This window comes from Rhincodon typus, chromosome 8 (assembly GCF_021869965.1).
Source record: "Rhincodon typus isolate 14 chromosome 8, sRhiTyp1.1, whole genome shotgun sequence".
NCBI classification, from domain to species: domain Eukaryota; kingdom Metazoa; phylum Chordata; class Chondrichthyes; order Orectolobiformes; family Rhincodontidae; genus Rhincodon; species Rhincodon typus.
Genome location: NC_063339.1, coordinates 57,567,231 through 57,594,879, shown reverse-complemented (window position 1 = coordinate 57,594,879; position 27,649 = coordinate 57,567,231). Strand labels below are relative to the sequence as shown.

Here is a 27,649-nt window from a genome sequence, read left to right as displayed (position 1 = left end):
ATATCATTGTGCCATACCCTCTTTGAGAGCAAGGTATCAAATTAAACCAACACTTCTGCTTTCCCCACATAGTCTTTCTGCTTGTCTTTCTGCTTCAGATTTTCACCCAATTTCTTTTTAAAGTTATTCAAGGAACTTATAGTCCCATGTCAGACCATGGATTCCAGATTGTGACAAATCACTCCACATTGCAACTGTTTCCACAGTAAATGTTTATTCTGTCTTAGTTTATGGAGGGTCATTTTGAATTGTAACGTTGAAGATAAACTATAGGGTACTTGCCAGGCAGCTACAATGGCACTTCAGGAGTTTAATAAAGACTGAACTTCCTCACCAACTATGTGTTTGGATCAAGAAGTTTGCACCTGGATGTGGGTGCAGTGGTGTAGTCGTGATATGATTGAATTAGTCATTCAGAAACACAGACTAAGTATCCAGAGATGATATTCAAATCCCATTTTGGCATTTTTCAAATTTGAAATCAGTTTAAAACATACCTAATTCAAAAGCTGCTATCAGTAAAACTGACCATTGGATTGTCGTTAAAAAGCCCACCTGATTCACGAATGTCGCTGAGGCAAGGAAATCGCCCATCTTTATCAGTCTGACTTAGAACTTAGAACTTAGAACTTAGAATCCCTCCAGTGTGGAAGCAGGCCATTCAGCCAATCAGGTCTGCACAGACCGCCTGAACAGCATCCTTCCCACACCCACCCCCTAACCCTGTAACCACCATAGCCAACCCGCCCAACCTACACATCCCTGAACACTACGGGCAATTTAGCATGGCGAATCCCCCTAGCCTGCACATCTTTGGACTGTGGGAGGAAACCAGAAACCCAGGCAGACACAGGGAGAATGTGCAAACTCCACACAGACTGTCACCCAAGGTTGGAGTTAAACATGGTTCCCTGGCGCTGTGAGGCAGCAGTGCTAACCACTGTGGACGTGTATGTCATTCCAGATTCTCATCAACTATTTGCTATAATGGTATTAAAACTCTCATTAAGATCCTCAAAATTATCTCATATCATTTCAATGGCACATTAGTATCCACAGAATTCCAATGCACAGGATTAAATAAATCAACGCAGCATATAAATTAAAAGATCAAGCTTAAAGTAATTACCAAAATAATCTAAACCCACAGGAGAAATTCTTTTATGCATCGTGTGGTTAGGATCTGGAATGTGCAGTCTAAAAGGGTGATGGAGGTAGATCCCATTACGACTTTCATAGAAGTATACTAATTAGGAACAGGAGTAGGTCATTTGACCCTTTGAGCCTGTGTTTCCATTCAGTAAGATCATGGTTAAACTGATAGTGGCCTCAACCCTACATTCCCACCTACACTCAGTCATGTTTGACTCCCTTATTAGTCAAGAATCTACCTTTGCCTTAAAAGGCTCCAATGAGCCCCACACCCACTGCTCCCCGGGGAAAATAATTCCAAATACTCTCAACTCTCTGAAAAATAAAATCCTCCTCATCTCTATCTTACATGGAAAACCCCTTATTGACAAAATATGACCTCCAGTTCTCATCTTTCCTTTAAGGGAAAACATTCTTTCAGCAGCCCCCCTATCAAGTTTCTTCAGGATCTTTAAAGTTTCAATAAGGCAAATGCTTATTTTTCTAAACTCCAGTGGACACAAACCAAATCTGTCCAACCTTTCCTCATGCGATAAATGCCCTACAGCCACTACTTCAGGTTTCAATCAAGTGAACTTTCTGCGAACTGCTTCCAGCGCATTAACATTATTACTTAAACAAAAACACCAAAATTGCACACAGTTTCCATACGTGGCCTCACCAAGTTCCATACAAATGTAGCAAAAATCCTATTCCATTCCTCTGACAGTAAACAACAACATTCCATTTGGCTTCCAACTTATTTGCTGATCCTTTGTACTAATTTCTTCAGATTCATGTATCAGGCCACCTTGGTTCCTCCGTACCTCAAAGTTCTGCAATCTCTCTCCATTTTATGAATATGCTGCTTTTCTATTATTCCTGCCAAAGTGAACATGTTTACATTTAGTCACATTATATGCTACCTGGCAAAAAATTATCGACTCACTGGACCAAACTATATCCCATTGCAGACTTCTTAGGTTCTCTTCACTACTTAATCTCCTACCTATCTTTGTATCATCAGGAAATTTATCAACATACAATCTGTCCCTTCATCATTTACATAGATAGGAAACAATTGAGGGCCATTGCTGATTCCTGTGGCACTCCACTTATTTCATCCAGAAAACCCTCAAAGCACCGAGTTACACCCATCCTCCAGCAGATGGAGGATAATGTAGGGACAATGCGAAGTTGTTCATTTTGACAGGAAGAAAGCAAAAACAGAGTATACTTAAACAGAGAACAGCTACGGAATTCCAAGGTGCGGACAGATCTCAGTGTTCCAGTGCACAAGTCAAAAAAAAGTTTAATATGCAGGTTCAGCAAGTAATTAAGAAAGCTAATTGAATGCTAGCCTTTATTGTGAAAGGATAAGCCTACTGCAGGATGTTATGCTTCATTGTTGAGACCAGTTTTCAAACACTGTGTGCACTTTTGGTCTCCTTATTTAGGGAAGGATATGAAAGTGTGTTGGAGTCAGCTCAGAGAAGGTTTACTAAATTGACACCTGGAATGGGAGGGTTGGTCTAATGAGGAAAAGCTGGACAGGCTGGTCTTGTTTTCTTGGAGTTTAGAAGGATGAGGTGGTGACCTGATTGAAGCTTTTATAATCTTGAACAGTCTTGACCAGGTGGATATGAAAATCATATTTCCTCTTGTGGGTGAGTCCAGAACTGGAGAACACTGTTTTAAAACTGGTAGTCACCCTCTTAAACCAAAGGTGAGGAGAAGCTCTTTTTTTCTCTCAGAAAATAGTGAATCTGGAATTCTTTATTACAGAGGACAGATGAGGCTGTGTTGTTAAGTCTATTCAAGGCTGAGATAGATGGATTTTCAATCAGAAAGATGATGAAGGATTATGAAGAAAAGGCAGAAAAGTGGAGTTGAGGGTTATCAGGTCAGCAATGATTTCATTGAATGATGGAGTAGACGTAATAGGCTGAATTACCTATTTCTGCTCTGACGTCATATGATATCATGATGTTTTGGAGTATTGTTGATAAAAAGAGACACGTCAGCAAAACGTTTTGTCTTGCACACATCAGGACAAGAATACCAAATTTCAAAGGGAACGACAATTTATAAGAAAAGGCAATCGATACTATATGATTGACACACAGGCAGATTCTAATTGGCTAGATACAGCCATGAACAGTGCACCAGGAAAGCGTTATCCCCTAAATTTTTGTTTTAAACTCAAAAAAGACAAGAATACTCTGATTGATCAAGGCATTGCCTTAGGGAATGCACCAGGGAACAGTTGGCCCTCTGCTTTTATTTAACTGAAACTGGACATTTTCGTTCTGCTTCATGAAGACAGGCCCTGTATGTGCATTTGTAATATTTATTCTTAAAGAAGAGATTTAAAGCGCAAGGTTATATCTCTGCAAACATCCTCAAGCACTGAACGTACAATCTTTTTAATTCACTCCTGGGATGTGGGCATCACTGGCTGGCTAGAATTTATTGCTCATTCCTAGTTGCCTTTGAGAAGGTGGTAGTGAGCTGCCTTCTTGGACCGCTGCAGGTAACATGCTGTAGTTAGACCCACAATGACCTTAGGGAGGGAATTCCAGGATTTTAATCCAGCGACAGTGAAGGAATGGTGATACATTTCCAAGTCATGATAGCAAGTGGCTTGGAGGGGAACTTGCGGGTGATGGTGTTCCCATGTGTCTGCTCCCCTAGTTTTTCTAGATTAATTGCTCTAAAGCAATGTGCCTTTTCTGACCAAACACAGCAGCCATTTACAAATAGAAAGATCCCATAAATGGAATATGATCCAGATTATGTTTTTGTTTCAGAATGAATTGAAGTGGTATTATTTGAAAGTAGAAATGTAGCCGAGGAATCCTGAAAAGATCATATAATTGATATATAATAAAACAAAGAACAGCAGGGGGGATGCTGGAGAAACTCAGCAGATCTGGCAGCACCTGTGGAAAGAAAGCAGAGCTAACATTTCGAGTCCGGTGACTGTAAGCAGAGTTCTGATGAAGTGTCACCAGATTCAAAACGTCAACTCTGCTTTGTTCCCATAGATAAATGAAAACTTGGTGTAAAGTAGCTTGTCCAAATATAGTGCAAGGGCTAATTACAGCTTGTGGTCACTAACAACACACCCATACAACTCAATTTATTTTGTGGTTACATTCCCCATTTGCTGGTTTGTCATGTTTGAATTCTGCATGCTTTGTAGCTTGGACAACATGGTTCTTAATCCTCTTGACCCAGGGAGGACAAATACCTATGAGTAACTTCAGCTAAAAATATACATATACCTTAATGGCATAATCAATAGAATTTGTTTTTACACAGTGCCCCTAATATCTAAGAAGACAGAAGTGTGAAGACTCCTGGACAATTGAAGGCACACCAAACAATGAAGCACACCCTCACTGCTGCACTAGAATTATGGTTTATAGGTCAGCACAGGGCTCTGAAACAAACTCCCTACCTTTATGTAACAGTCAAATATGTTTAAAGCATGACAACTGCTAACTAAATAAATGTAGATAAAATGCCTGAAGCACCTAACTTGAAGCTCCAATCTCCCATGTCAAGGTCGCAAGCTAAAATTCACAATTGTTCATATCAGTTGAAATCCAGCTCCTTCGAACAAAAAAGGGGAAAGGAAGTCAGAAGTTACATGATTTGTCTCAGGCCACAGTTGTATAGTCAGCAGTGAGATAACAAGGTGTAGAGCTGGATGAACACAGCAGGCCAAGCAGCATCAGAGGAGTAGGGAAGCTGACGTTTTAGGCCTAGACCCTTCTTCAGAAATGGTGGAGGGGAAGGGGATTCTGAAATAAATAGGGAGAGAGGGGGAGGCGGATAGAAGATGGATAAAGGAGAAGATAGGTGGAGAGGAGACAGACAGATCAAAGAGGCAGGGATGGAGCCAGTAAAGGTGAGTGTAGGTGGGGAGTTAGGGAGGGGATAGGTCAGTCCAGGGAGGACGGACAGGTCAAGGGGGCGGGATGAGGCTAGTAGGTAGGAGATGGGGGTGGGCCTTGAGGTGGGAGGAGGGGATAGGTGAGAGGAAGGACAGGTTAGGGAGGTGGGGACAAGCTGGGTTGGTTTTGGGATGCTGTAGGGGGAGGGGAGATTTTGAAGTGTGTGAAGTCCGCATTGATACCATTGGGCTGCAGGGTTCCCAAGCGGAATATGTGGTGCTGTTCCTGCAACCTTCCGGTGGCATCGTTGTGGCACTGCAGGAGGCCCAGGATGGACATGTCGTCTGAGGAATGGGAGGGGAAGTTGAAATGGTTCGTGACTGGGAGGTGCAGTTGTTTAGTGCGAACCGAGTGTAGGTGTTCCGCAAAGCGGTCCCCAAGCCTCTGCTTGGTTTCCCCGATGTAGAGGAGGCCACAACAGGAACAGCGGATACAGTATACCACATTAGCAGATGTGAGGTGAACATCTGCTTGATGTGGAAAGTCTTCTTGGGGCCTGGGATGGGGGTGAGGGGGGAGGTGTAGGGGCAGGTGTAGCACTTCCTGCGGTTGTAGGGAAAAGTGCCGGGTGTGGTGGGGCTGGAGGGAAGTGTGGAGCGGACAGGGAAGTCAGCAGTAGTCTGTTTCATACCAAGCAGTAATCTAGCTGACCTCTCAGTCTAGGATAAGTATCTAGTATAGAAGACCAGAGAAAAGGAGAAATGTTTTTTTCTCTCTGAAAGGAAATGGGAAATAATATGTACTTGTGAATAATGACAAAGCAGTAATGAAATGTCAACTTATGTAATTTTGCTCGCCTCATACTAACTAGAAGCATCAGAATGGGGTGGCACGGCGGTTTAGAGGTTAGCATTGCTGCCTCACGGCTCCAGGGACCTGGGTTTGATTGCAGCCTCAGGTAATTTTGCAGAGATTGCACATTCTCCCTGTGTTTGCATAGGTTTCTGCCTGGTGTTCCGATATCCCCCCACAGTCCAAAGATGTGCAGGTTTGGTGAATTGGCCATGCTAAATTGTCCTGTCATGTCCAGACTTCTGAAGGCTAGGGGTTTAGCCATTGTAAATATGGGGGTAGGGTAGAATGCGGACTCAAAGGGCTGAATGGCCTCTATCTGCACTGTAGGGATTCGATGGTAACTTTTTGCATTTACCCCTTGATATCTGTTCATACTGAATATAGCTTTGTACAATACCTGTAAAAGTATTGACATGAATGATCATCTTTATCAGGTGGCTAGGAGGCGATTGAGAGGAAGTTCTAACAGGGACAATATTCCACAGACCCCACCGGGTATTCATCCAATTTACTTCAACTGAAAATAAAACCAAATGGGATCTCTTAACAGAATGTACACCACCCTTGTGATTACTTTGTTTCCTTTTAACGCTATCCCACAAAGACAATATTCAACTGCACTCCTCTTTCATTGATCTCCTCAAAACCCCTGGATTTTGCAGTGGGTTTTGAGAGCACACTGTCACACTTCAGCAGATTAACATGTGTAAGATATAGGACTGAATCTTATGGGTTTTTTGGCTCAGTGCAAGTCACACTGAGTTTTGTGAGACAGGGTGTGCATGGAGGAACCCAGCTACAGGACAAACCATGCACAGTCCTCTTGATAATCTTCAGTCAGGAAACTGCGAGGTTGGCTGAGCCCTCCATCTCCATTCTGCCTGGCAACCACTGGAAATTCAAGCCCAGAAGGTCAACTTGTATTCTGGCAAGAAGAACCACAAGATGCCTGGCCCATCCAGGGCCAAGAGCCCCGGGGTCTCCCGAACAAACCTCCAGGGCCAGTGGGCTCCACTATAGAGCAGAATCCCTCCACCCCTGCTGCAGAGTAAGGGAGCTCAGTGCTTCACAGCAGGAAGAGGAGAAAAATGTACTCTGGTACATGGATGTGATGGCTAAAAATATTATGAAAAATTACACAATGTTGTGTAAATTGTTTGTTTTCCAAACAATGTTATTTAAATAGTTTTTTTAAAAATTCCGTGATCCTTGAGTCTCACCGATGAAGTGGTTATCCTTGCCGGTGTTTCAGCGCTAGATTCGTTGTAGCAACCTGCGGTATCATTCCTTGATCATTATCAAGCTGCAATGGTTGGCAGTGTATGATTAGTATCAAATACATCATGTAGGACCTGGGGCTGCAACAAGTGAACATTCGGATTAGCTCACTCGCAGACCTTCGCCCATTCTGCCTCACTTTAACACTGCCCACCATTTGGATGGCAGTGTATAAAGGACTGTACACCTGAGAGAGTTCCCCTGCAGTGATGCCGACAGGGAGGCGCAACACATAGAAATGGTCAGTGCTGCAGCATGGCCAGGAGCTAGGCAGTCTGCATGCCTTGTCAAGATATCATGTGCTGGAGGACAATGTTATTTCCAGTGTTGTTCCCAGCCATTACCGGATGCAGATGTAATCCCCTCTCTCACACTCGGTTCACTTACCCCAACCTTTGTAAGTTCCTTCACAGCCAATCTGCCCAACCTTGCACACTATCCGTGTACTTCATGATTAGAACAACAATGAGGTTTCCTCTGCCAGTGGCTTTCAGCCTCAACTTTAACATGTTGCTGACACCCTCAACACAGTATCCTTTCTTTGCTACGTGTCCATTCCATCAACACCACAGACATCACGATTCCCTAGGTCACAGCCAACATGTGCCTACACCTGCGTCCCGATCCCCTCTAATCCCCTAGACCCCTTTTCCTTTCATGTGTGTAGAGGTGACAGGTTGACTGTTGCTTAGTCTCTCAAGCAACATGACCTACTAACACCAATCTTTACCTACCCAGTCCCCTGGCCGATGATACCTTTGACCCTGAAAGCGCCACAGCTACAACCCAATCCTTTCCCAACCCTAGTCCACATCGGGGCCAGCCCATGGAGATAAAGGACTAACTGTAACCCGAAGCCCAGGACTGGAATAGGAGGCTACCATTGACTAACTATACTGGGGCCCCCTGACTGACGGGCGTCCAATTGACTTGACTACTCCGCTGGGATTTCAGACATGTGGCACAGCTTGTTGCAGATACTGTGTGTTTGGCACGAGCACTGAGATTACATGGTGGAAGTATTAGACTGATATGGCACAGTCAGTGTACTCTCTAGTGTTACTCTAGGTCTCCTTCAGAATTCAAATACAGAGCAGTATGAGAGAGGAAGATTGGGATTTTTTTTGGGAAACCAAAGCGGAGTTTGCAATTCGAATTCAAAACAAGAAAATGTTTTCAATTGAAAGGAAAGTCAAAAAGTGAAGAAAGAGCTCTGTGCCAGAGGTGGCCAGTTAGCTCAGGTGGCTGGTTGGCTAGCTGATCAGTTTGCAGAGTGATGCCAACAGCATGAGTTCAATTCCTGTACTGGCTCAGGTTACCATGAGGGCCAACCTTCATAACTTATCCCCTTGCCTGAAGCAGTGACCCTCAGGTTAAATTCCACTTCTCTCACTCTATGATGAGAGAGAGCAGCCCTCTGGGATTATGGTGATGACTTTTTATTGTAATACAAGGCTGTGAGAGAGTGAATGTTACCTTCTTCTTCTCCAGGTAGTATCTTTGCTTACTGGGATTCTCCAGGCCATGGTTTATGCTATGATTTTACAACAGCCCCCAGGTCTACCTCAGCCAGAACACAGACTGAATGCTGTACTAGTCTGAACCTCATGCTTGTTGTCTCACCTACTGAGCCAACTGGCTCCCCAAATGTTACCGAAATGAATTGTCAATTCTTCTCTTTAGCTGTTCAGTTGCTGTCTATCATGACACTGCAGATAATTTCCATTTAAATGCAATGATGCATCATGATCACATTTTGATTTACTTTGTTCTCTCAAGTTCTGTTTTGAAATATGTTACAGTTTATTTGGAGAGTTTTTTAACAAACACGTGGTGTTTTCATATAATTTGTTTAAAATACATATTGGCAGATTTGATTTGACAATCAAGACGTTTCCATGGGGACTTAATGCCTTAACTGTTCCATCTGACCAACATATATTAGCTGAAATGTATGATTAAATCCTTTAATTTGACAGGAAGAAGATAACCCAAAATTTGACAACCCTGGCAGGATTTAGTTAAGAATGAAAGTGTCATTTTACATCAATTTGATGTACCCAGATACTTAGTTAAAAGAAGTATACCATATTTTAAACTGGTGCAACTTAATTTCATTTTAAAATGAAAAATTAAAATAATATTCTCATAATGAGGTTGTAGACATACTCGCCAAGCCGGTGGGTTTGGTTCCAAACATTTCATCACTCTGCTAGGTAACATCATCTGTGCACCTCCAGTGAAGCGTTGGTGTTCTGTCCCGCTTGTTATTTATATGCCTTGGTTTGCTGGAGCGATTAGTATTATTTCCGGTTTTGTTTCTCAGTGGTTTGTATACAGGGTCTATTTCAATGTGTTTGTTGATGAGATCTGCTTGGAATATCAGGTCTTCAGGAATTCCCTGGCATGTCTCTGTTTGGCTTATGCGATTATCGATGTGTTATCCCAGTCAAATTCGTGTCCCTCATTGTCCGTGTGTAGTGAGACAAGTGAGAATTGGTCGTGTCTCTTGGTGGCTAGTTGATGTTCATGTATCCGTATTGTCAATTTTCTTCAGGTTTGGCCTATGTAGTGTTTCTCACAGTCCTTGCATGTTATTTTGTATATTACACCTGTTTTGCCGGTTTTGGGTATGGGATCCTTTACGTTCGTCAGCAGCTGTCATAGGGTGGTTGTCGGTTTGTGGGCTACTCTGATACCTAGGGGTCTGAGTAGTTCTGTGGGTCATCTCAGAAATGTCCTTGATGTATGGTAGAGTGATAAGTGATTCTGGCCGTGTTGTGTCTTCCTGTTGTGGTCTGTCTTGGAGGTAACGGCGGATTGTGCTTTTCAGGTATCCATTTCTTTTGAAGACTCCATATAAATGTTCCTGTTCTCCTTTGTGTAGTCCTGGGTTGCTGCAGTGTGTTGTGGCTCATTCAGATAGTGTCCTGATGCAACTCAGTTCGTGGGTGTTGGGGTGGTTGCTAGTGTAATCAAGTATCTGGTCCATATGCGTGGTCTTTCTTTATACAGTAGTCTAGAGTTCCCTGTTGTTTTTACGTTCTACCATTATGTCTAGGACAGGTAGTCAGCTGTTTTTCTCATACTCCTTTGTGAATTTTGTTTATGTGTCGGTGGGTTCCTTCCAGTTTAGTACATTTCATGGTGGTGTCCTTATTGATGTTGTTGGTGTTGTGGGTTGTCTGTTTACTTGATTTGTCTAGTAATATGGCAATTGTTACTTTGGCTAAGTCAATGTTTATAATTTATGCCTCACAACCCACTTTTACCTTCAACGTCAGCATATACAAACAAATCAATGGAACACCAATGGGATCCCCAGTATCAGGACTGATTGCAGAAGCAGTAATGCAAAGGTTAGAACAGACAGCGCTTCCCACTATACAACACAAACTTTGGGTCTGATATGTAGATGACACCTTTGTGATTATTAAACGTACTAAACTGGAAGGAACCCACCGACACGTAAACAACATCCTTACTGGGATAAAATTCACAAAAGGCAAAGAGAAAAACAACCGACAACCCTTCCTGGACTAAATGGTAGAACGCAAAACAGCGGGGAACTCCAGACTAGTGTAAATAGAGAGACAACACATACGGACCAAATACTAAATTACACTAGCAACCACCCCAACGCCCACAAACTGAGGTGCATTAGGACACTATTTAAATGAGCGGCAACACATTGCAGCAACCGGGAACTACACAAAGCAGAACAGGAACACTTATACAGAGTCTTCAAAAGAAATGGATACCCAAAAAGCACAATCCACCGTTACCTAAGAGAAATATATTACAACAGGAAGACACAACATGACCAGACTCACTAATCACCTTACCGTTCATCAAAGACATTTCAGAGATGACCATAGGACTACTCAGACCCCTAGGTATCAGAGTAGTCCACAAACCGACAACCACACTACAACAGCTACTGACGAACATAAAGGATCCCATACCCAAAACCGGCAAAACTGGGGTAATATACAAAATTCCATGCAAGAACTGAGAAAAACTACATAGGCCAAACTGGAAGAAAATTGACAATACGGATACATGAACACCAACTAGCCACCAAGAGATATGACCAATTCTCACTTGTCTCACTACATACGAACAACGAGGGACACGATTTCGACTGGGATAACACATCGATAATCGCACAAGCCACACAGAGATACGCCAAGGAATGCCTGGAGGCCTGGTATTCCAACTGGAACTCCATCAACAAACACATTGAATTAGACCCTGTGCACAAACCACAGAGAAACAAACCGGCAATAATACCAATCACCCCAGCAAACTGAGGAATATAAATAACAAGCAAGACAGAACACCAACGCTTCACCGGAGGCGCACTGACAATGTTACCTAGCAGGGTGACGAAATGTTTGCAACCAAACCCACTGGCTCGGTGAGCATGTCTACAACCTCATCCACAATCCGAGCTACAAATCTTCTCAAAAAAAATCTTCACAAAAGCTTTAAAAATATTCTCATAGTTTTCATCAGTTAATAAATTGGAAATAAAAGCAATAAAGTGACTATATTGCCACATCATCTCAGTTTAAAGATTTCTCTGTGTTAAAATGGTACATTTGTCACAAACTCAGCACAAGAGTAATCTCTATGTAGTGCCTGCTACTAATATCTTCCTTGACCTATTTTATTGTTCATTAAACAAGTCATAATTACTGACCTAACCAAATGATAAGTATCTTATTTTTAAAACTGATAATTATCTGGTGATTTGATTAGAAAGATGCAATAATATAACAAAAGGCTGATGCAAGTTCATTATTATTTCAATCATTTATCAATACGATCGCTAATAAGAAAACACCTTATTATATCAACAATGGGTAAGTTACTTCACATTTCTACTCATTCAGGACCCAGTAATAAATAGATACTTGGCACTCTTAATCCATCTGGTGTTTTAATAATAAATAAAGTTTTTGGTGAAAATTCTTTCCAATTTCAACATAGCCAATGACAGACAATTTATAAAAACTGAAAGAACTGCAGATGCTGTAAATCAGGAACAAAAACAGAAGTTGCTGGAAGCTCAGCAGGTCTGGCAGCATCTGTGAAGAAAAACATCAAAGTTAACGTTTTGGGTCCGCTGACCCAAACGCTAACACAGACAATATATATGTATATTTACAATTGCATCATTGTATATGGTATCCATTTGAACATGTATATGAAGCATACATGACAAGTACAGTATATGAAGTTCATTGGTAATCTGCGCCTTACTGTTTCCCTCCCACATCACTAGATCTTAAGTTTTGCTCATAATGGGAGTTCAGGGACAGTATGTTCCTGTTAATGTGAAGGGCAAAGCTGCTAGGTGTAGGGAATGCTGATGACTAGAGAAATTGAGACTCTGGTCAAGAAAAGGGAGGCATATGTCAGGCCTAGACAGCTGGGATCGAGTGAATCCCTAGTGAAGTATAAGGGCAGCAGGAATATACTTAAGAGGAAAATCAGGAGGGCAAAAAGGAGACATAATATAGGGTTAAGGAGAATTCAACAAGATTCTACAAATACATTAAGAGAAAAAGAGTTACTAGGGAGCGAATAGGGCCCCTTAAAGGTAAATAAGGACGTCTATATGTGGAACCAGAGGAGATGGGTCAAATACTAAATGAGTGTTTCAAGTCAGTATTTACTGTGGAAAAGGATATGGAAGCTAGAGAACTTGGGAAATAACTAGCAGTATCTTGAAAAATGTCCATATGAAAGAGAGGAAGTGCTGGACATCTTAAAATCTATATAGGTGGATAAATCCTCGGGACCTGATCAGGTGTATCCCAGAACTTTGTCAGAAGCTAGGGAAAAGATTGCTGGGCCCCTTGCTGAGATATTTGTATCATCAGTAGCCACACAGGTAAGGTGCCAGAAGATTAGAGGTTGGCTAATGTGGTGCCATTATTTAAGAAAGGTGGCAAGGAAAAGCCAGGGAACCACAAACCAGTGAGCCTGACAGTCTGTGTTGGGTAAGCTGTCACAGGGATTTGGATGGACAGGACTCACATGCATTTGGAAAGGAAAGGGCTGATTAGGTAGAGTCAACATGGCTTTGTGTGTGGGAAATCGTGTCTCACTAACTTGATTTAGTTTCTTGAAGAAGTGACACAGAATGATCAAGGCACAGAGGTAAGCATTGTTTATATGGACTTCAGCAAGGTGTTTGACAAGATTCTGCATGGTCGGTTGGTTAGCAAGGTTAGATCGCATGGAATCTGGGCAAGCTAGCCATTTAGATGCAAAATTGGATTAAAGATAGGAGACGGAGAATGGCGGTAGTGGGTCGTTTTTTTGGACTGGAGGCCTATGACCAGTGGTGTGCCATAAGGACGGTGCTGGGTCCACTGCTTTTCATCATTTATATCAATGATTTGGACGTGAGTATAGGAGGAATGGTTGGTAAGTTTGCAGATGACACCAAAATAGGTGGTATATTGGACAATGAAGAAGGTTATCTCAGAGTACACCGGAACCTTGATCAGAATGTCCAATGGCCCAAGGAATGGCACACGGGGTTTAATTTAGATAAATGTGAGGTGTTGCATTTTGGTAAGGCAAATCTGGGCAGGACATATACACTTAATGGTAGGGCCCTGCGGAGTGTTGTCAAACGAAAGGACCTAGGGGTGCAGGTATATAGTTGTTGAAGGTGGAGTTGCAGGTAGTCAGGATTGTGAAGAAGGCATTTGGCGTGCTTGCCTTCGTTAGTCAGTGCACTGAGTGTAGAAGTTAGGATGTCATGTTGTGACTGTACAAGACATTGATTAGGCCACTTTTAGAACACTGCATTCAGTTCTGGTCTCCTTGTTATAGGACAGATGTTGTTAAACTTGAAAGTGTTCTGAAAAGATTTACAAGATTATGCTGGGATTGGAGGCTTTTAGCTATAGGAAGAAGCTGAGTAGGCTGGGGCTATATTCCCTGGACCGTCAGAGGTTGAGGGGTGACCTTATAGAGGTTTATAAGACCATGAGGGCAAGGATAGGGTGAATAGGGTCTTTTCCCAGCGTAGGGGAGTCCAAAACTAAAGGGCATAGGTTTAAAGTGACAGGGGAATGATTCAAAACGGACATTGAGGGGCAACTTTTTCATGCAGAGAGTGATGCCTGTATGGAAGGAGCTGACAGAGGAGGTGGTAGAGGTGGGTAAAATTACAAGATTTAAAAAGCATCTGGATGGATACATGAATAGAAAACGTTTGGAGGAATATGGGCCAAATGGTAACAAATGGGACCAGACTGGTTTAGGATTCTGGTTAGCACGGACGAGTTGGACCTAAGGGTCTGTTGTTTCTGTGCTGTATAACTCTATGACTATTTTTTAATTCTCAGAATTAATTTCAGTCATAATTTTCTTGTTGGTGTTGCTTGTAAAATATAACTGAAGGCAACAGTTTGATTTTTTTTTATTCCCAGGATGTAACTTGCACAGTTATCGGCACAACATGCCTGTCCACCTTGTAAACGTTTTAAATCCAAATCTACAGACCGCATACCACGGCCATCTGTTCACTTGCACTCTGACAAGCAAAACATGCCCAATTGTTTTAAGTCAAAATTTCTGACAATTTGATTGTTGCCAGGCAACATACTCGACCATTGAAACAAAATTTTATGCACCAACTTCGTTTGTGTTTTTTTTGGATAAGAAATGAAACTGCCAAAACGTGAAAAAAAGAACAGTTCTTGTGGGAAATCCAAGTTTGAAAATATATATTTATTTAAAAATTAAACTTTGTTGACATGAAAGCAGGTTATCCATCAATTTACAGCAGACAGAAATCAGACTCCTTAGTGTCTACCCTAACATACAGGTCGCTTCGGTTTCCAGACAGGAGTAACTGTATTTGTGGATGTCGTTTATCACGGTCTCACAATGACAAAGAACAGTTTCACAGAAAGCAATTTGCTAAAACCTGGTACATTATCCAGGTTTTCCCAGTGGTCTTATTCGCCTTCACTTTGGAAGCACAAAACAATCGTCAAAACTCAGCCAACTGCCCAGCAAAAACCAACTAGAATCGAGAGGTTCAACTCTCTAAGTTACCAAGAGCTGTGCCGCCTGCACATTTCATTCTGAATCACAAAACTATTTTCCGCTGCCAGAGAAGGGGTATACCGGGGACGAAAGGGGGCAATAGTTTGGAAACCGGGGAAGGGGAGGTCGGAATGCAGACAAGACTGAGATTCAGAGTGGAAAGGCTGGGGGAAGGAGTTCCGAATGGAAACAACCTGGGCTGGGGGCCTCCATCTCTCAAGTCAGGACAAAGTGGCGTTTCCAAACCTCCAACACCAGAAAACCCCATTGCACATCGCGACCGCTGACTTAACAATGTTTCCTTTCGATCTCTTAAAAGTTCAAGTCTTTTTCGCTCTCACTATCCTTGTTTTTTTTTGTTTCTGTCTCGTTCCCTGTCACTCTCTCTGTCTGCCTTGTTCTTTTTTTCTCTCTGTATGACTATTTCCATATCTCCCAAGCCCTTGACTCTGTCCCTCTCCTTAGCCCCTCTCTCTGGCTCTCTCTCAACTCTCTCTCCCTCTCCAGCAGCTCCCTCATCCCATCTCTACCTCTCTGCTCCCCTTTTATCTCTTTCTGCCACTCTTCTAGACCTCCCCACCGGCCTCACCAACTCTCTGCTCCCTCTCTGACCCCCTTCGCTCGCCCCGTTCTCTCCCCCTCTCTGACCTACTCCGGCCCCCTTTCTGATCCTCTCGCTCCACTCTCTCTGAAACCCCCTCATTCCCTCTCTAACCCCACCCCCGTCTGGCTCCCGTCCCCCTCTCTCTGAACTCCTCTCTCTAACACCCCTCTCTCTGACCCCCCTCTTCCTCTCTCTGACGCCCCTCCCCCTCTCTCTGACCCTCCTCTCTGACCCACCCCCCAAACTCTCTGTCTGACCCTCCTCTCTGACCCACCCCCAACCCCTCTCTCTGACCCTCCTTCCCCTCTCTCTGACCCACCCCCAACCCCTCTCTCTGACCCTCCTCTCTGACCCTCCTTCCCCTCTCTCTGACCCTCCTCTCTGACCTCCCCGCTTTTTTAACCCCAATCTCTCTGATCGCCTCCCCTCTCTCTGACCCCCCCCTCCCCCCCTCCCCCCCCCTCCCCCTCCCCCCGCCCCCCCTCCGCCTCTCTCTGACCCCCCTCCGCCTCTCCCTCTGACCACCCCCTCTCTGACCCCGCTCTGCCCCCACCTGGCCTATCTTTAGACCTCTCCCGTTGTGTATCGCCCCCTGCCCCTCTGTCCCCGCTGACCGCGCCAACTTTACACTCGGGTTACCTTCTGGTCCACGATGGAGCAGGCCATTTCGCGGACATGTGCGAGGGAGAAGTGAGTGCAGTCCAGGATGACGGGCTCCCTGCTCAGGCCGATCTGGATGTGGAACGGGATACCGTGGGGGCTGAGCCGCTCTGCTCCCGGGGATGGAGGGGAGCAGGGGCTACCCGAGCGGATCACCGGGACCGGATTCATCAACAGCAGAGGCACAGAGATCCACTCTCTCTCTCTCTCTCTCTCTCGGAACTTCACGTCCCACACACTCCTGGCTACAGTCAGCAAGGCGGAAGATGGCGACAGGAGGTTGGGGGTGGGGGGGGTTTGTTGCTGTTGCTGCTTTGGCTGAAGAAGCAAACAGGAAGCGGCTGTAAGAAAGCAGCTGAGTCCAAAGCTGGACAAACCTCCCCACACCCCCGATCCCCCCCACCCCGCTGCTGCTGCTCCCAGACCCGGTCCCTAGATCAGGCTGCTACCCCTTGCCCTCCTCCAGGCACTGCCACCAGGACGGATTTGGACCCTGTCCCTTTATTTACTTTCTCTCTCTCTCCACTGAACTCTGTACATCTGTTTCCCTGTCCATCTCTGCCTCACTTTCTGTCCGTTTGGTGTGTGTGTTTGTCTCTATCTCAGTCAGCGTGTCTGCATCACTATCTCTCCCTCTTAAACTGTGTCTCTATGTCTCTCGGTGTAGTATTACCTTGTTTCAATCTGTCACACGAACTCGGTCTGCTGTGCTCTGCTCCGTCTCTCTGATTCCTCAACCTCTTCCCTCCCTCTCACAGGCACCAGAGCAGGGCACTTCTCTCCTCTGGGAGATCCTGCCACCTGGGAGACCCCTGTCTGCAGCCTGCCCTGGGCAAGGACGGCACTGGGTAACAGCAGGCGCTCCCCCTCTTAATGATGGCCTTTCCAGTTTGTCGATATTAGCATTGCAAATTCAGGGGGCAGGGCTGGCAGTGGGGGCTGCGGGTAGTGTAAGGCTATAATCAACATTTCTATAACGCTTTCCGTCAAGCTGTCACTCTGAAGCGAATGTCAAACGCAGTTACACCCCTTCCACTTTCACTTAGAACAAATGTTATCTTAATTACTGTTCTTAGAAATACTTCGAAAAGATTGTTTTAAGACACAAGACAGTCCCCACACTGGAGCAGTAACTGCACACAGCAGAGCTTTGCAAACTAAGTTTCAGCTATCGTCTACAAACTGAGCAGTCCACTTTCCTGCAATAACTATTTACGAGTAACAAATGCCTTGGGTTTGTTTGCTGGATAGAGTCAAACTCCGATATTTGTTTGTTTCTTTATATGCTACTGTACAGAGCCGAACTGTTTTTGTGACTATGTATATAAATATACTTTTTTATTAATAACGTATAGTTTTGAAATTTAAAGAAAACGTCTTTTCAGATTGCGGTGTGTAATTGCAAAAACAGGTATATATTTTTGTCAGAGCAGTCTGTGGGATTGGAAAGGGGTGTGAACGTGCATATGAATCGATGTGTCTGTCGGTGCGTGCCTGCCTATATGTGTGTCAATGAGACTGTGTGCATTTCTGTGTATGTTGCTGTCTGCTTGTGTAAGGATAAGTTGGAGTAGGGGAGCCTATCTGTGCGTGTCTGCGTCCGATGTTGGTGCCTGTGTTCCTGTGGCCGAGTGTCTGTGAGTAGGGGTGACCCACACACTGAATTATTTCTTTAGGAGTAGGGACCCTTGTCCCGTTGCCCTGTCTTCTGTAGCCCAACAGAAAGACTCCCATCACCTGCGTCCGAATGACTCCCACTTCACTCCTGTATCTGAATAAAATTTCTGAAGGAACTCGTGCTCCCGTTTTGCGGTTGTGTTGAATGTTCTCGGAGCTCGGTGAAAAAAAAGCCTCTATTCCCTGTTTACGGTTGGTTCAGGAGTTGCTTCCCCGATATTACCGAAAGAAACTTTCAACAACGTTATTTTTTTTAAATGTGCAGGAGTTTGAAGTTTGCTGTTATTAATTTAAACAAAAACATTGAAATAAATGTCCTTACCTTAATGTTCAAATGATTTAAAATAAAGCCAACAAAATATAGACTGCTTTTTATACCAGAGTGAAAATAACAATCAGTCATCTCGCGGCGGCATGTTTGATGTTTAAAACTTCCTAAAGTGTCACAAGTATTTAATTGAGAGAAATCTCTATGTATTACCAAAATGCTGAGAGGTTGCCATACAGGAATGTTAATGTTATTTCATTGTATGTTTGACTGACAGCAGTGATCCTGTATTATACAGAAAACACATCTGGTGTCAGCAGCTTCTCCACTTTATTCCGTTTTGTTAATGGGTCTTGTGCTGAGGACCCCAACATATCACGTTTCTGAATTCCGAGCACAAGGGACCACAGTCGTGCAGTAAGATACTCAACATTACAGATAGAGTCAGAGAGATCGACGACACCAAAAAAAAGCCCTTCTGCCCCAGTCTGCAACAGTCAAACAACAACCACCAAACTCTTTTAATCCCGTTTTCCAGCACTTGGCCCATAGCCTTGTATACTTTGACATCACAAGTGTACATCTAAATACCTCCTAACTGTTATGAGGGTTCCGACCTCTGCCATCCTTACCGGCAGTGAGTTTCAAATTCCCACCACCCTCCAGGTGAAAAAGTTTGTCCTCACATCTCCTTTATACTTTCTACTCCTAACCTTAAATTGTGGGTTATTTCCGAGATCTGACATGAGTGTATTCTAAGTCTTTTTCGTTTAAAATGGTTTGAGATAGATTGACTACTTTTTTATTAAATACACTCCTGCTCTGCAATGTGTCACTATCTAGACTAAAAACATTTTTCATATTCCATAGACGTTTTCTGACCTCTGGTTCAGATCCCATTGGTCAGGGCTACTTTGTGTTCTAACCAAAACAAAATAAACCAGGTTTGAAAAAACACAGAAATTGCTGGAGAAATTCAGCAGGTCTGGCAGCATCTGTGGAGAGAGAAACCAAGTTTTGAGTCCAGTTTGACTTCTTCATACTCCTGAAAGACCTGTTGAGTTTCTCCAGCACTTTCTGTTTTTATGTCTGATTTCCAGCATCCTCTGCATTTCACTAGAAGAAACCAGCTCCCTTCTTCATCTGTGTGAAATTTACTAATCTTAACCCGGACTTCAGTTGGAGTGCTGATATTGGCCTCAGCACTGGGCCTGGACAGAAGGTAATCAGATTCTTTGGACCTGGTAGTCACCTGAATCTGGACAGTGCATCTCTAGATGTTAAGGTGAGGTCAGGTTGAGTGTGACAGTTTGTGCAGCCGAACAAACTTCTGAACTCTTTGTCTCAACTTACATCTGAAAAGAATAGAGATTTGGAAAGATACCGGAGAGCTGCTTTGTTCATGGAATTAAACCTCAAACAGAGTGTGTGCTTTCAGAAAAGCTGGGAGCATTCAGTTAAAACCTTTTTTCGGAACTTCAGTCTCCAGTTGACTCTGACAATGTGGCACCATTACAACTTGAATACCTTGACTATTGAAACCTGCATCATAGTTTGCTGATCATAAAGGTTTGCTCCCTCTTGCCTGGGGAAATTGCCACTGATTATTCATTGCCACGGAGCTAAGAAAAAAAGACTCTCTTATGTATGTACCAGTTAGGGCCAGAGGTGTACCTTCAAAAATTCCATACCCTTGGGAAATGACCTGACCAGATGAAACCAGAATTTAAAAGGCTTAAGCAGTTCCCTTTTGATCGGTGTGTATTGGCACTGATGATAGAAGCCGTTAGTGTGACTAGTGTACTGTGAGGGTCAGTGCTCTGAGAGCACCCTTGCCTTTCAGGTAAAGTTTTTTCTCAGTCTGAGTGATGGAATCCAGCTAGCCAGCTAAAAGGAAACAATACATATTGTCCCCCTCCACCCACACATCAACGAATACCGCTCACGCTTGGACATAGAGCAGTTTTTCCACCGCCTCCGCCTCCACTCTTACTTCTTTAACCGTGAACCTAACCCTCCCTCTACTGACCCCTTCTCCCGCTTCCAACACACCCCCTCCTCCTGGACACCACCCCAAGGCCTCCTACCCTCCCTCGACCTCTTCATCTCCAACTGCCGTCGAGACATCAATCGCCTCAACCTCTCCACCCCTCTCACCCACTCCAACCTCTCCCCTGCAGAACGTGCAGCCCTCCGCTCCCTCCGCTCCAATCCCAACTTCACCATAAAACCCGCGGACAAGGGAGGCGCAGTTGTAGTATGGCGCACTGACCTCTACATCGCCGAGGCCAGACGCCAACTCTCCGACACCTCCTCCTACCGCCCCCTTGATCATGACCCCACCCCTGAGCACCAAACCATCATCTCCCAAACCATCCACAACTTCATCACCTCAGGTGACCTCCCATCCACGGCCTCCAACCTCATCGTTCCCCAACCTCGCACTGCCCGCTTCTATCTCCTTCCCAAAATCCACAAACCTGAATGCCCTGGTCGACCCATTGTCTCAGCCTGCTCCTGCCCCACCGAACTGATCGCCAACTATCTAGACTCCATTTTCTCCCCCTTGGTCCAGGAACTCCCTACCTATGTCTGTGACATCACCCACACCCTCCACCTCCTCCAGAACTTCCAATTCCCCGGTCCCCAACACCTCATCTTTACCATGGACGTCCAGTCCCTCTACACCTGCATTCCCCATGCAGATGGCCTTAAGGCCCTCCGCTTCTTCCTGTCCCGCAGGCCCGACCAGTCCCCCTCCACTGATACCCTCATCCGCTTAGCCGAACTCGTCCTCACACTCAACAACTTCTCTTTCAATTCCTCCCACTTCCTACAGACAAAGGGGGTAGCCATGGGTACCCGCATGGGCCCAAGCTACGCCTGCCTCTTTGTAGGTTACGTGGAACAATCCCTCTTCCGTACCTACACCGGCCCTAAACCCCACCTCGTCCTCCATTACATTGATGACTGTATCGGCGCCGCCTCGTGCTCCCACGAGGAGCTCGAACAGTTCATCCACTTCACTAACACCTTCCACCCCAACCTTAAGTTTACCTGGACCATCTCTAACACCTCTCTCCCCTTCCTGGACCTCTCTGTCTCCATATCGGGCAACCACCTAGAAACCGATATTCATTTCAAGCCCACCGACTCCCACAGCTACCTAGAATACTCCTCCTCCCACCCACCTTCCTGCAAAAATGCTATCCCCTATTCCCAATTCCTTCGTCTCCGCCGCATCTGCTCCCAGGATGAGGCATTCCACTCCCGTACATCTCAGTTGTCCTCGTTTTTCAAGGACCGTAACGTCCCCGCCTCGGTGGTCGAGAACGCCCTCAACCGTGTCTCCCACATCTCCCGCACCTCATCCCTCACACCCCGTCCACGCAATAAGAACCAAAAAAGAATCCCCCTCGTCCTCACGTACCACCCCACCAACCTCCGGATCCAACGCATCATCCTCCGACACTTCCGCCATCTGCAATCCGACCCCACGACCAAAGACATCTTTCCCTCCCCACCCTTATCTGCTTTCCGGAGGGACAACTCTCTCCGTGACTCCCTTATCCGCTCCACACTCCCCTCCAGCTCCACCACACCCGGCACTTTTCCCTGCAACTGCAGGAAGTGCTACACCTGCCCCCATACCTCCTCCCTCACCCCCATCACAGGCCCCAAGAAGACTTTCCACATCAAGCAGATGTTCACCTGCACATCTGCCAATGTGGTATATTGCATCTGCTGTACCCGGTGTGGCTTCCTCTACATCGGGGAAACCAAGCGGAGGCTCGGGGACCGCTTTGCAGAACACCTACGCTCGGTTCGCAGTAAACAACTGCACCTCCCAGTCGCGAACCATTTCAACTCCCCCTCCCATTCCTCAGACGACATGTCCATCCTGGGCCTCCTGCAGTGCCACAACGATGCCACCCGAAGGTTGCAGGAACAGCAACTCATATTCCGCTTGGGAACCCTGCAGCCCAATGCTATCAATGTGGATTTCACAAGCTTCAAAATCTCCCCTCCCCCTACCGCATCCCAAAACCAGTCCAGCTCGTCCCTGCCTCCCTAATCTGTTCTTCCTCCCACCTATCCCCTCCTCCCACCTCAAGCCGCACCTCCATCTCCTACCGACCAACCTCATCCTGCCCCCTTGACCTGTCCGTCCTCCCTGGACTGACCTATCCCCTTCCTAACTCCCTACCTACACTCACCTTTACTGGCTCCATCCCCGCCTCTTCGACCTGTTTGTTTCCTCTCCACCTATCCTCTCCTCTATCCCTCTTCTATCTGCCTCCCACTCTCTCCCTATTTATTTTGGAACCCCCTTTCCCTCCCCCTTTTCTGATGAAGGGTCTAGGCCCGAAACGTCAGCCTCTCTGCTCCTATGATGCTGCTTGGCCTGCTGTGTTCATCCAGCCCTGCACCTTGTTGTCTCATGAAGAGATGATTCTTGTGTTTCGAGTATTGATAGCCAACCAGAGTCAAAAGGAAACAGGACAAATGAATTTCAATGAATCTCAAAATCAACAATAACGTTCCACTATTTACATTTCACAAATAACACAGTCTGATCTGTATATATTTTAACTTTTTTGGATTCATTTCTCCTTTCTAATCTTTGTGTATATGTGTTGTGTTAATTCTTCTTGTGTTTCTAAGTAATCAGCTCTCCTTACTGCTGACTCAGGAAGCCTGGTCTAATTGAATCCTTTTAAAACAGAAATTCATTTGACCTGGGAGGAATATACCCACAGGGAGGGAATCCTTTGTAAATTAAGCTTGTTGTGACCCATTGAGGGGTCTGGTGAATAAAGAAGTGGAATCAACTCATTCTGTCTCAACCCAGAGCTCGACAAGTTCAGTATCCCATTTGTAACTAAAATAACTTGGGAAGCTCATTCATGATTTGCTTGTAATAGTAGTTGATCAGAATGGCAGATGGTGGGAAATAGTGTTCCACACTGATCAGTGGTGGGATCAATACTCTTTATGATTTGAATTGACTAATTAGACTTTGAAACAAAACTCAATTTCTAAATTTACAGATGACACCAAATTGGTGGTGGTGAGGGTGTTGGTGGGTGTCAGTGCTGTCAGCACTGAGGAGGAATACAGCAAAATGCAAAAGGAAATTAATAAACAAACAAAATGGTCAATAATGATAAATTATATTCAACACAAATAAACGTGAAGTAAACGTTTTTGTAGGTGGAACAGGGAAGGACTCTTTTTGTTTGGAAGGTGTGAGTGTAGCTGGGGTAAAGGAAAAAAAGGGATCTCAGAGTACAATATGCCAAATTGCTAATGTGCAACACGTTAGGAAAGTAATGAAACAGCAAACCACACACTAGGCTTTATTTCAACAGGAACAAAACTCAAAAGTAAGGAAATTGTCGTATATATCAAAGCTTGCTTAGATCACACTTAGAGTACTGAATGCAGTGCTGATCACTATTATAAAAATGATGTAGAGGCACTGGAGAGGGTACAGAGAAGATTTTTAAGAATGGTGGCAGAAATGTATGAACACACAAATTTGGAATGGATGTACAGACTGTATCTCTTCTCTTGAAAAATGAAGCCTGAGGGATGACCTTAATGAGATCTTGAAGATATTGAAAAGTTTTGATACAGTGGATGAAGAGAGAATGTTTTCTCTTGTAGGGAAGAGCATAATTAGAGACCATCAATAGAATATAGCCATCTAGAAATCTAATTGACTTCTTAATCCAATGAGTGATGAGAATGTGGACATCTCTTCTACAGGGAATGGTTGAAGCACATCGCATAGATTAATCCAGAAAACATATGCAAGAAGGGAATAAGGTTTGCAAAGATAGATCTGGATGAAGAAAGATTGGAGGAAGCTTGATTGGAACATTAATACTGACATGGATTGGTTGAGCCAAAGGACTAATCCGTGCCACATATTCTATGTAATCCTATTTAAGTAGGGTCTGTCCCTGGTGTTGGTTATTTCACCATTTGCTAGCAGCACTGCTTTTGGAGGCTGCCCTTGACTTCCTCTGCCATAAACCCCTGATCAAAGCCTATCTTTCTTGACTTGACTGAGGCCTGTTGACAAACATGACAAGCTTCCTGGCTTTGTATTAATCAGCATGGCATTACAGCTTTACTTTGAGCCTGGTATTTGTGTCTAAAGGTGCAAAGGCAAAACATGCAGGTGGACTGATTAAGTGAGCACTGCGACAGGAAGCAAAGAGCCCAGCAATACAGCCTGGTCAGCCCATGAGCTTAAGGCATGTCTCTAAGTATGTAGTGTCTTTGCTGCTTCATTACAATCAATGATGGTTGTCAATGCAGATTGAGGTACAGCATGAAATGCAAAGGCATACTCTTCTTCAGAACTTCAGACCTCCCATGTTGGGCACTGAGCACCAACATTTTTGGGTATGGTCCATAGGCAACAGCCACACGCAACCCCCAACTACAGATATAAGTGGATTGATGATGTGCCATGAATGTTCCCAGATGGTGGCATGTGTCAGATGCCAACATCTGTAGATGTGGGTTGCGTGTGGCTGGTGCCTATGGACCATACCCAAAAATGTTGGTGCTTAGTGCCCAACATGGGAGGTCTGAAGCTCTGAAGAAGAGTCATAACAGACTCGAAACATTAACTCTGTTTCTCTCTCCATAGACATTTACAGACTTGCTGAGTTTCCCCAGCATTCTCTGTTTGTTCTATATAGCTAATGGGATAAATTTGGTAAGATGCTGCAAGAAAACTTGCTAAGCCTCATGGCATAAAACTCTCCAAAATGCTGGATACAAAACAATTTACACTTAGCCAAAAAAAGTTAAGACTCAGCCTTTAGTTAGGAAAGGGCGACTAATGCACATGTTGCAAATAATGAATTTAAAAAGAGGAGTGCAAGTTCATTGACTGTGAATCTAAAATGAACAAATCAAAAATATCTTCTGCATGGTGAAAGACTTGGAACTGAACAGGTATGCAAATCACTGGAAGTTAAATAAAGAAAATAGCTTAAAGGTGAATGGAATGTTGGCTTTTAATAATTCCTAAGACTGAATTGTATGTGCCTCCCACAGGTGGAAAAGCAGGTGGATAGATGTGTACATCAGGGCACAATGCCACTGGCAGACTGTCTGCTGCCACGATTTTATATGTAATACAGGAAGCGTTGATCAGGCCGCCTGCTCATGGCCTAATTGAGGCCAATAAGTGAAAATTAATGCCCAGTCAAGGGCATCAGTGAAAGGAAAGCTCTTTTCCTGATGCCCCTCTGCCAATTGACGGACGACTTCCTGTTTTGCCACCACGGGTAGGCAGCGTCCCGCCTTGTGTGCTGTAAGCATTGAGATTGCGGTGTGAGTCTGTGTGTGATACTGATTTGACTGTGCAGTGCCATTTTCAACTTCAACTCTTCAGTTAATGCCCTGTCCTAAAGCTCACAGAGCTGAACATAGATTAGGGAGAATTTCCATGTTACTGATGATTATGTCTGCAGGAAGTGTGTTTGATTGCGAATCTTATTCGATGGCATAGCTCAGTTGGAGCAGCAGTTAGAGGTAATGAGGAATTTACGGAACCTAAGGGGTGTGATGGATGTTAGTTGCAGGAAGGGAGAAAAACCACAGATACAGTCAGGTAGATGGGTTACCTCCAGGAAAGGTAGGAGAGGGAGACAGGTAGTGCAGGAGTCTCCAGGAGATGGGCTATCCCCATCTCAAACATATATGCTGTTTTAGAAAATGTAGTGGGAGATGGAGTCTCAGGGGAATGTAGCACTGACAGCCAGGTTTCTAGTACCGAGTCTGGCTCTAATGTAACAAAGGGCGTGCCAGGTTCCAAGCGATCGATTGTGTTACGGGAAAAGCTCAGCAGGTCTGGCAGCATCAGTGAAGAAAAAAAATCAGAGTTAACGTATTGGATCACAACTGAGGAAGGGTCATCAGACCCGAAATGCTAACTCTGATTTCTCTCCATAGATGCTCCCAGACCTGGTGAGCTTTTCCAGCAACTTCTGTTTTTGTTCCTGATTGACAGCATCCGCATTTCTTTGGGTTTTTATTGTGTTTCAGGTCTCTCTAGTCAGAGGCACAGACAGATGTTTCTGCAGCTGATATTGAGACATCAGAATGGTGTGTTGCCTCCCTGGTGCCAGGATCAAGGATATCCCAGAGAAGGTCCAGAATATTCTTAAAGGGGAGAGGGGCCAGCAGGAAGTTGTTGTACACTTTGGAACTAATGATATTGGAAGAGAAAAGGATGAGATTCTGAGGACAGAATGTAGGAAGCTAGGCAGGAATTTAAAAAGGAAGTCCTCAAGAGTAGTTATATCCAGATTACTCCCAGTGCCACGAGCTAGTGAAGGTAGGAATAGGAGGATGGAGCAGATGAATGCGCAGCTGAGGAGCTGGTGCAGTGGAGAAAGATTCACATTTTTGGATCATTGGAATCTCTTCTGGGGTAGAAGTGACCTGTAAAAGAAGGATGGATTGCACCTGAATTGGAACGGGACTAATATACTGGCGGGGAGATTTGCTACAGCTGCTTGGGAGGATTTAACCTAGTAATGGGGTGGGATCCAAGTAGCTAGTGAGGAAAGAGATCAGTCTGAGACTGGTACAGTTGGGAAAAGGACCAAGTCAAACAGTCAGGGCAGGCAGTAACGAAGCAGAGAACAAAGTAGAACTGATAAATTAAACTTCATTTATTTCAATGCAAGAGGCCTAACAGGTAAGGCAGATGAACTTATGGCATGGTTGGGCACATGGGACTGGGATATCCTAGGAATTACATAGACATAGCTTAGGGATGGACAGGCTCAGGGATGAACAGGACTGGCAGCTGAATATTCCATGGTATAGATGCCATAGGAAGAATAAAAAGGGAGGCAAGAGAGGAGGGGGAATGGCATTTTTGATAACAGATAACATTATGGCTGTACTTAGGGAAGATGTTCCTGGGAATATGTCCAGGGAAGTTATTTGGGTGGAACTGAGAAATAAGAAAGGGATGATCATCTTATTGGGATTGCACTATAGACCCCCAATAGTTAGCGGGAAATTGAGGAACAAATTTGTAAGGAGATCTCAGTTATCTGTAAGAATAATAGGGCGGTTATGGTAGAGGATTTCAACTTTCCAAACATAGACTAGAACTGCCACAATGTTAAGGGCTGGGATGGAGAGAAATTTATT

General features: G+C 44.5%; 1 protein-coding gene across 2 annotated transcripts in view; it reads right to left on the bottom strand.

The window, feature by feature from the left end:
* prkd1 (protein kinase D1) overlaps positions 1-17,342 on the bottom strand; it is a 302,791-nt gene extending 285,449 nt beyond the window's left edge. For both annotated transcript variants that reach the window (XM_048599966.1, XM_048599967.1), the window contains exons 1-2: positions 17,183-17,342; positions 16,489-16,827 (exon numbers count right to left, since the gene is read on the bottom strand). In XM_048599966.1, coding sequence (XP_048455923.1) covers positions 16,489-16,680 — 192 coding nt within the window. In that variant the 5' untranslated portion in view covers positions 16,681-16,827; positions 17,183-17,342. The remainder of the gene's footprint in view (positions 1-16,488; positions 16,828-17,182) is intronic.
* Between the last annotated feature and the right edge of the window lie 10,307 nt (positions 17,343-27,649).